Here is a 10653-nt window from a genome sequence, read left to right as displayed (position 1 = left end):
TCTCTTTCGCATACATATATAATCTCTTTCGCATATTCTCTTACGCATACATATATACTCTCTTTCGCATATTCTCTTACGCATACATATATACTCTCTTACGCATACATTTATACTGTCTTTCGCATATTCTCTTTCGCATACATATATACTCTCTTACGCATTCATATATACTCTCTTTCGCATATTCTCTTTCGCATACATATATACTCTCTTTCGCATATTCTTTTTCGCATTCATATATACTCTCTTTCGCATACATATATACTCTCTTACGCATACATTTATACTGTCTTTAGCATACATATATACTGTCTTTCGCATATTCTCTTACGCATACATATATACTCTCTTTCGCATATTCTCTTTAGCATACATATATACTCTCTTTCGCATATTCTCTTTCGCATACATATATACTCTTTTTCGCATATTCTCTTACGCATACATATATACTCTCTTTTGCATATTCTCTTACGCATACATTATATACTCTCTTTCGCATATTCTCTTTCGCATACATATATACTCTCTTTCGCATATTCTCTTTCGCATACATATATACTCTCTTTCGCATATTCTCTTTCGCATACATATATTCTCTCTTGCGCATACATATATACTCTCTTTTGTATGATATTTAAAAAAGAATATATGTATGCGAAAGAGAGTATATATGAATGTGAATTGTTCAGAATAAATAATGTCTTGTACGGCCCCTCATACAGAATTCTACTCTGTGTTTCCAAAGGTTCTCTGTAAAGACGGAATTCTGGGTTTTCGAGGTTACTGGGAGGTGGAGGTTAGTGGGTGGGTGGTGGTTGGAGTCGCCTGCGAGCAAGCAGGGAGGCGGAACACCGACGGACCCTGCGGCTTCGGGGACAACGAGGAGTCCTGGGGTATCGGATGGAGCGGCTCCTGCTATCAGGCCTGGCACAAAGGTCAAAACAGGGAGATCAGGGGCATCCCCGAATGCTCCATCATCGGCGTTTATCTCGACCATCCGGCGGGTTTGCTGAACTTCTACGCCGTGGAGAATCTGAAAGACGACACGGGGGAAAAGGAAGTTATTCTTTTGCAGCAGATTAAGACTTCCTTTGAAGAAAAAATGATGCCAGGGTTCTGGTTGGGGATGCAGTCTGAGTGTTCAATACTGAAAAAAGAAGCTTAAAAGATATAAAACATCAAAATGTTATTTTGTTCCCTTTTCTGACCCTAAAAGTGTCTTTGTGTTAAGTCCAACTCATAATCCATTTACAATACTGTTTTTTTATTCATTTATTATTGTTAAGAAAGAAAATTAAAATTAAAAGCTTCACAAAAACAGACTTTTCCCCATGTTTTATGTTATATGTTAAAATGTGATAAAGTGAAAACAATAGAAAAGTGGAATTTACATCAACTTTGCCATATATATATTGCTAAATAATTTTTAAGTAATAGAACTTAACATGTTTTGGTATCTTATTTTATATTCCACTACAGTTTTCATTAATTTTCTAGCTTAAATTGTCATTTTAATAGTTGGTTAGAATTTGACATTCATTCTATTGTATTAGATTTTAGCATTAAATATATTTGTGTTGCAAATTGGAAGTTTCAAATAAAGAAATAAGCACAAAAAATGTCATATCTTGAGTGTTTTTATTTAATTAAGGTTTAAAATTTAATTAAATGAATCCATCTTTTGATATATTTAAGTAAAAGTTAAGTTAAGCTAAAATGCTTTTCAAACTCTTGATGATATAAAGCTTTTTAAAATTCTTTTAGATGCCAAGCAGGTCTAAATCTGTGTTCGTATACTGCAATAACATAGAATCTCATCAAGTATTTTGGTCTAATTTTAAGATTAAATATCTTAAAATAACATTTTATTTAAGACAAAACAAATGTACTTTTCAGTGAGATGTAGCAACCAGTTTTAAGACAATAAATCTTAATTCATTTGTTGATGCATTTGAGCTTAAAAAATCCTATTTTCAGCAAAATCTCTAAAAAAAAAAATACTTTTACTTTTACTTTTGACTCGCATCTCATTGCAAACAGCAGGACATGTATTTGAAAGTAATCATTACATTGCATTTTTAAGCCAAATTTATCTTAAAATGTGTAAGTCTAGTCTTCAAGATGATTATATTTAGCAATATAGATAATTGGACTGTTTTAGCACTTCAAATAGGATATATTTAGGGAAAAAAAGAGTAGAAATCCTCTTTCTTTGAGCAATGCACTTCTATTTTAAGAAATATTTCCAATTAAGAAATTAATTTATCTAAATATGAGTCTCTATAGCTAATTTCAAGATATTATTTTTGGCTTCAAAGGACATGACAATTTATTTTTAGAAATATGAAGATAAATTGAATAATTGAATTGGCATTTTTTCACTTACAACAATGGAAAACAACTAATATTCTTTAATATTTAACTTTTTACCTGTGTACTCTTTAAAATGTGGGATTTTTTTACACTCCAAAAACTGAATCTTAACGTAAAAAGACCCTTTTTAAAAAAATAAAATAAAATAAAATTCTGATTTGCAAGATTTTTTCAACAGCAAAATAATCTTAAATTGAGAAAACGTGATTTTAAAAATACAGCCAATGGGGTAAGTGACTTATTTCAAACTTCACATTACTTTCTCTGTAATGCAAATGTACAAATAAGTCATTATAACTCTTTATATGACTACAAAGTGAATATTTGACAAACCATCCAAAAACGAGTCATGTTCATCTTCATACATCGAAGATGATTTGTATAAAAGTAGGTCACGACAGCAGACTGTTAAGACGTTCACACTTTAGCTGTCACCTTCACCAGGCAACCCCATCAACATTTACTAAGTAAAGCTGCAGTAAACAATCAGTCACGCCGTGTTTGTGGCGATATTTCAAGCTCTCTGACAGCTATCGTTTTCCCTCAGAAATAATAAATCATGAAACTCGACTCTCAATTGGCTGCATGAGAGAAACTTCACAATTATAATTTTGGAGCCGTCTGGAATCAAAATATTGTCCTAAAAAATGCTTTTTTTTTGTTTGTTTATTAATAATTTAAGTGATTTTAACTATAAAGTATTACATAGAAAAAGTAATACTACAAGAAAGTTAAAATTTGGATTTGAAATTGATTTATTTTAAGCAATTAAAACAAAAACTATACATAAAGAAGACTAAAAAATGAGAAATATACCTATAGAAATATCACACTTAAGATGATTAGTCACAATTTGGGAAAAAAAATGCTAAATTAACAAAATTACTATATATTTTGTATATGTGTACGATATGAGATGTAACTATAAAGAGTTAAATTATGTTAGATATTCTAAAATTTTAAAACATTCTTGAAAATTATCACAAAAAACTTAAATATAAATAAATAAAATAAACTTTGGATTAGGAGAAAGTATTCTTGTCTTCTATTTCTAGGATCTTTTCACACTTTAAGAGTGTTCTAGCTTTGTGTTCTGACTGTTCCTGCATGAGTAAAGCACGCCTTCACTTATGTCAGGCATGTAAAATGGTTGTAATTCATAGGCTGCGCCATGACCAAAGCTGCACTAGTGATACCTTCACTGCAGTGTCACATGTCGTTGGGGAGTGTTGTGTGCACTCACTGCAAATGGACGTCTAAATTTGTAATAGCAGATTCAGATGAATAATGTGTCACCGGCTTTCTTCATGCAGAATTTACGAGTTTGATGTTTACGCTCGTGCTGCACCTTGAGGAGTTTGCAGTGAAAGACTGGATCAGAAATAACGGATCATTTCCTCCCATGTTTCATTTGAGCCAGTCAGTGACAGAACAAAATTACAGCAGATTGGCAGAGATATCCTTAAATAAATAAATAAATATATATATATATATATATATATATATATATATATTTAAATTTTAGAAATCTGAGGTTTTTGACTATTTTCAATTGATTTTAAGTGGTTTGTTTCTCATTCTTTTTAATGCCCCTTTTCTTGGTTTATTTCTTCTTGCTAAGAAATGAAATAAATGTGCATTTTTTGACACTAGTATTTCAATAACTATTTTTTTAATGTTAAAAGTATAAGCAAAGACTTTTGCAGCATGTTGCCTTCCAGTCAAAATATTGTAAGAAAATGCATTTAAAAAAATGTTTCAACACTGCCATCTGCTGGACGTTTTTAGCAAGTACATCTAAAAAAAGAGCACTTTTGAAATGAATTTTAGGGCAGTCCCTGATTTTCCATATATGAAACAGATTGAAGCCACCAGATTATTAATATTAATATTTTTACTGTTTCATAAGAAATTAAAAAAAATAATGGTCACTCCTTAAGCTAATTTCATTGTTTCAACGTAATGAAGAAAGTGACACCCCCATGGAGGCGTGGATGTCAGAGCGGTTAATCCCTTTAATCCATCTGTTCTTTATTTTTTATTCCCATCCTGTTCAAAATCACAGGGTGCCTGGAGCCTATCCCAGCTGTCAAGCCGGGTTCACTAAAGATCCATGTGGTCTATCAAAGGGACAAGATCTTTAAAGACAAATACAACTGTTAATGTAAATATTTATCTGTATTTACTTATTAAAAATAAGATTTCTATGTGGGCTCTAGATTGGATGTTGCATAATACGCTTTTTTACATGAAGAAACACGAGTTTAGTGACTATTTTTATATGGAATTCAGGAGGAAACCTAATTTGACAAAATTCAAGTCAAATTAAAATTTTCCTTTAATCAACAAACTCTTAAAATAAATCCAGAATTATGTGCTTAAAATTGTCGTAATCATAACTATGTGTTCTGAAGACATTAAACACTTTATTGTATAAAGGTTGACAAATATCAACTTTTCAAACTTTCCTGACTGCTGGATTTTCACCGATTAATCACTAATTAATAGTATTTTTTTAAGTAATTTGAACATTTCTAGAGGTGTAATGATTAATTGATTCATCAATTTATATTCTTACGATTCAACCAGATCGATCTGTCTTAAGGCAAGTTGTTAATCAGATTAAATTGATTGATACTGGAGTAAAATTAAAATAAAGAGCGGACGATATGAAGCTTAAATGTGAATGACTTTGACATAAAATCTTGCTAACTTGTTCGTTTTTAGACATATTTAATTTATACTTGATTATCTTGCAAGAAATACGAGGAATCTGGAAAATGTTGCCTGAACTGTTCAGTTGCAGATATTTGTCTCTGAGTCACACTGGTGGAATTTTGGGCTAAATACGTCCTTCATCGGATCAAATCAGATTGATTAAAAATGACGATAGGAATCAAATTGTTGCTGAAATGAATCCTTAAATATTACTAAAATAGAAAGACTTATAAAAGTCTCACTTCAAAATATTCTGGGTCACAATACCCATTTATTTATTTATTTCATATTAAATTTATTTATTTCAATGTGTCTCTTTTAACCTACAAGGGACAATGAAATAAATAAATACTTAAATGTTCCATTTTAATATTTTAATGCCACATTTATTTCAACATTTATTTATTTATTGCCACTTTTAAATAATTAATGACACATTTATTTATTTATTTAATGGTGTATATATTTATTTCATTTTGGCTCTTTCCAGACTCCATACTAAGAAAAACGGTTTGCATAAATAAGATGCAAATTATAAGAATTACTAAATATCAGGTAGAGCTTTTCAGACTTGACTGACTGAGAGATAAATCTTCTTTTACCTCACTACTCCAACATTTCAGCTCTGCAGTGAAACAACGTGACCTTTCACCTTGACTTCTCTGTTCTTATCCACCACTTAAAATGCTCCACATATTTTCCTCTAGTCATTCAGTAATTCCTGCTCTCCTGAGGCCTGTTGTTAGGCATCCGCTCTAAGCCTTCAATAAGACTATTTAGATTACAGAAATAAAACACATTTTGGTGTAAAGGACTCCTCATCTGTTTTATATTTTACATTTTTACTATATAGAGAGATGAAAAGTGAATTAAAGCCTGTTTATTAGGCATATTCCTGAGAGAGAAGGTGTCACATCACAATCAAAGTTGCACAGAATAAACCAAAAATATCAAACTGAGCTCTTTGATAGTTCAATAAACTGGAAAAATAATAAATATAGATCATTATGTTCAAAAATAAACTCTGAAACAAAGAAAAAATAACAAAGTTTTCATGTAGATGTTAAAACATTAACAGAAATGTCCTAAAGAAATGCTGTAGCTTTTATCAAATGTAATAAATTCATTAATTATTCACAAATATAAATAATATAAAAATACATGTTTACTCTCGTTATATTTTGTCAGTAAAACTAACTAATTCTGCATTTACATTTGCTTATACTCTTGGGAGTTGGTAGGTGGAGGTTTTAGTAGAATACAAATGAGTCTAGTGTTAAATTATAACATCTTACGTAGCTTAATTAGACTTAATTTCTTTTTTTTACAGTTTTTTCCACATATTTATGTCAATTTTTTAACAATACTAAAGTTTATTTTTAATAGGCGATTATATCAAATGTGGAATAATTTAATTTTGTTACATTTTAGACCAAATTCCACCAAAAATAGTAGAATTTAGATAAAAATTGAGCATTTTTTTGGGTTAATTTAATGTTTAGACATAAAAAAGAAAGAAAAATCACCTGAATCTTTAAATTAAAAGTAAGAAAATATCATACAGTTAAAGTTTTTAAGGAGTGAGATTAAATATTACTTAAAAAACACTTTGTATTAGCAAAAAAACTAGAATTTTAAAACGAAAACAAACAAAAGAAGTTGATTTTGTGAGAATATGTGGGTCAGACGGAGTAGAAGAGGGAGGGACGGAGAAAGAGACGGAATGATGAGAAAGGGGCTCACAGAGAGTTCACTGTTAGAAAACAGAAAAGCAAAGGAGCGTAGGTAGAACACTCATCTCACTCCACGTCTGGAGAAAGTCACACAGCTTCACCAGTACATGGGAAGCCCAGCTGAGGAGGTGCTTGAAGGGATCCTTCCCGAGGAGATGCTGAGGAAGACAGCCAAGTGATGGACCTGAAAGGAGACAGCAGGAGAGCGAAACTAATAAGGTGAGACAATTTCAGGTAAATGATCCTCCTAACAACATGGATTTATCTTTATTTTTAATGTTTTTTGTAGATAAAGTTAGTGACAAATATTTCATCCTCCTGAAACAATGTATTTTTCCATATAAGGGTGTACTTCCTCATAATTATTGTTTCATTTTATGTAAAATCATAAAAAAATGATTTTATTGACGCATTTCATCTCTAGATTTAAACCACGATTTTGCTAAAAGGACATTTTTATCTTTTGTCTGACTGTAAGATTGACAGAGATATGCAAATGTTTGCTTTGGACAAAAAGTATTATTTTCCCAGCAAATGTATTCCACTAATCCTTGTCCGACTTCACATGACGTTTGAGAGTCTTCAGGCGTCACAAAGCTCACTTGTGTCATACACAAACCCTCCGTTTGTCCTCCCCAACATCCCTCTTTAGCATTTCAAGTCCCGACTTCTCTGGGTAAGAAACCCTCACTGATCAAGGAGGAGATTTTCCGAATATTTCCCAACACCCACAGAACCCCCAGCAGCTCCGGAGTTGTTCGTCCCTCAGATTCCTCACAAAGAGCCGATTGTTGAGTCTCTTTTCCTGGGAGGCTGGTTGGAGATTGTGGTTGATTTAGACACAGCGTGCTGATGCCAAATCCTCACCGAACCCCGTGGTGAGGGTGAGAACGCTCTCATGATGTTCCTATCTGTGGGTTCATCTGGGTTTCACAAAGGTTAAAAGAGCACATATTTAGAGTTTTGATTTGATCCAATTTGATTGATTTGATTTATTTTAACTTCATTTAATCAGATTAAATTGATTTTATTTGATTTAATCATTTATTCCAAATAATTGGATTTGATTTAATTTAATCTGATTTAATTGATTCTTATTTAAATTTATTTTATTTTCAATTTCAATTTCAATTGTAATTGTAATTGTAATTGTAATTTTAATTTCAATTTTAATTTCAATTTTATTTTAATTTTAATTTAGTTTTAATTTAATTGTAATGTAATGTTGCTTTAATCCAGTTTAATTGAGTTTGATTTGAATTTGAATGTAATTTGAATTCATACGATTTAATTTGATTTGATATTATAAAATTGATTTGATTGGATTTCTTTAAATTTAAATTTTATGTCATTTAATCTGTTTTAAATTATTTTGATTTGATTTGATTTAATTTCTGTTGATTCAACATCATGTAATTGATTTGATTTAATTTGATTTATTTAGATGTGTTTTGTTTTTGTTTATCTTTTGCATTGATTGCAGACACTACAACAAAAACAAATCACACAGATAAAGTTATTTTACAAAATTAAGACATTTCTTTATTTAATTAATGTGAATCAATGAGTTAAAATAAAATACATGTTAATTTAAGAAGAAAATAATAGTGTATTTAATTGTAATCATGAACATTTTTGCAGAGATTTATACAATTCACACTTAAGTCACTTGAAATTTATTAAAAACTGTATCAACTAAAGTCAAGTAGTTTGTTTGGTTCTATGAAAATGAGAAGGAAAAAGCAAACTCTTATAACATTTTCCCCACTTAGTGTTTGCATTTTTAATCTTTGCAAAGTTATAATCCAGTTATTATCAGACCAAGTATATATATTTTTGTTTATTAATCATGCTTAGGAATTTTTTTCACTATTTTAGTAAACAATTAACATTTTTAAAGTCAGTTTTTAAATAGTTTCCTTTTCTAAATTATTATTTTTCTACCCTCACTAGTGAAATAATTTAAGTTTTACACACAAACTTAATGAATTTCCACATAAATGATCCTCATATGGATGCAGGAGTGACAGCAGGTGCAAACCTGAGACAGATAGAACCAAATCGAATAAGCAGATTACATTTAAAGAGGAAACATGAACTCATTTAATTTTATTTCAGTTCTTCCATCCATAAGATGCAGTTCTGCCGCCTGCCCAACCTTTCTCTCCTCTTCATACCAGCCTGCCCCATACTGCCAGATTAGTTTCACACTCGCGGCCCCTCCCTGCTACCACGGCGACGCAGCTGTCACCTGTCAGTTCCATGGTGGGGATGAGCGCTGGCCTGTTATGGCTCAGAATAGAACTGCAGGAGAGTTTGGCTACAAGTGGGAGAGCACCACATTAAAGGAAGGAATATCGGACCGAGGAGAAAATAAATTTTAGTGTTATGGGAATAAAACATATGTTTGTGGGAGTGACAAGAAGAGATGGTAAGATCTTATATCTTTGCAAGCTTCTGATAAATAGAGCAACTGGGGTGTTTTACCGCACATGTGACTGGACATGTGAACTGGTTCCTCCATCTTTGGCTACTTTTTTCAGCTCTTTCAACTTTTTCTGAATGTTTTTGTCTAGAATGGATGATCAGGACAGGGTGAGCCAAGCATCAAGTGTGGCCACAATTTCTTACTTTCCAGTCATGACGGTTTGTTTTCCCTTTTTTTAAGAAAATGTATTAAAATGTGTGAATTTGTGCTTTTAACGTTGTGTCATATTGTAAACAGGAAAACGACGGAAAGGTTCAAACGTTTGGGAAGAGATGTCAGGCTGCCAAAAGAGACCCTAACTTTCCTGTGATCATTCGAGGATGGCTCAACAAAAAAGTACTATTTCAATAAAACAAACAATGACAAAAAGAACAAAAAAATGTTTTTATTTTTGATTAAAAACTGCACTTTTTACAGGATAGTTCTGGTCTGAAGCTTTGGAAAAGAAGATGGTTCGTGCTCTCAAACTACTGTCTTTATTACTATAAAGGTAGGAGCAATGATAGATCAATGTTTCAGTTTTTATTATGAACTATAAATAGAGTATTTTTCTTCTTGTGTCCTCAGATAGCCGAGAAGAATCAGTGTTGGGCAGCATCCCTCTGCCGAGCTACAAAATCCTCTTCTGCACACCAAGAGAATGCAAAAACAGGAAGTTCACATTCAAGGTATCCTGCATGTTAATATTATCATTAATATTATCCTTTATTTTTGTTTGTGAACCACTAAAACCTACAAGTTAAGAAAGTTCCTGATTTTTATTCATCTTTTGAAAAATTTCCCCTAATTTAAAAAAAAAAATGTTGCTTGATTTCATGAAAACTCTTGATAAAGTTTGTTTAGTACGTCATATACGTTGGAAGGAATGATTTTGAAGAGGAAATGCTTGCTGATTACAGGAGAACTAATGCTTTGGGATAAAATCCTGCAAATCCTACATTTTTTAATCGTTTTAGCATCCTTCTTTTATTTATAGATCAATCCGTAGTGAGAGAGATTGATAAATAATCATGCAAACTTAGATATAAACCAGACAAACTGATCACACTTAGCCTCAATGGGTAATTTGATGTAAATATTTGCAAATAAAAATGTTTTTATGGAGTACAAAATGTACCAAATTACCATTCTGGATCTAAATATTACTTATTATGAGTTTATTTTGCATGTTTTTGTACCTAAAGGTGGTCCATCAGGGCATGCGCTCCTACTTCTTCAGTGCCGACACTCAAGAGGACATGTTGGGTTGGGTTCGAGCCCTCAGTCAATCTGCCACAATGGAGTCGGACGCCATGATAAACAGGTACAGGTTATTTTTTTTTTTTGTAAAACAGA

The 10653-nt window shown here is 31.6% G+C and overlaps 2 protein-coding genes across 2 annotated transcripts in view; both read left to right on the top strand.

Moving 5' to 3' along the window:
- The window catches only part of LOC112153924 (stonustoxin subunit beta), a 3531-nt gene extending 2059 nt beyond the window's left edge, over positions 1-1472 (top strand). The window contains exon 2 of the mRNA XM_024284391.2: positions 729-1472. Within this exon, the coding sequence (XP_024140159.2) occupies positions 729-1171 (443 nt within the window). The 3' untranslated portion in view covers positions 1172-1472. The remainder of the gene's footprint in view (positions 1-728) is intronic.
- A 5354-nt stretch (positions 1473-6826) lies between these two features.
- On the top strand, positions 6827-10627 carry LOC112153923 (pleckstrin homology domain-containing family A member 4; the record flags this gene model as incomplete). Its single annotated transcript, XM_024284388.2, is given in 6 exon segments — positions 6827-7049; positions 9407-9476; positions 9556-9654; positions 9736-9808; positions 9886-9986; positions 10503-10627. Coding segments are annotated over 6 exon segments (509 nt in total), but the record flags the coding sequence as incomplete, so codon positions are not given.
- Between the last annotated feature and the right edge of the window lie 26 nt (positions 10628-10653).

This window comes from Oryzias melastigma, linkage group LG19 (genome assembly GCF_002922805.2).
Source record: "Oryzias melastigma strain HK-1 linkage group LG19, ASM292280v2, whole genome shotgun sequence".
NCBI classification, from domain to species: domain Eukaryota; kingdom Metazoa; phylum Chordata; class Actinopteri; order Beloniformes; family Adrianichthyidae; genus Oryzias; species Oryzias melastigma.
The sequence above is the reverse complement of the archived record's forward strand: the minus strand, read 5'-3'. Positions and strand labels throughout refer to the sequence as shown.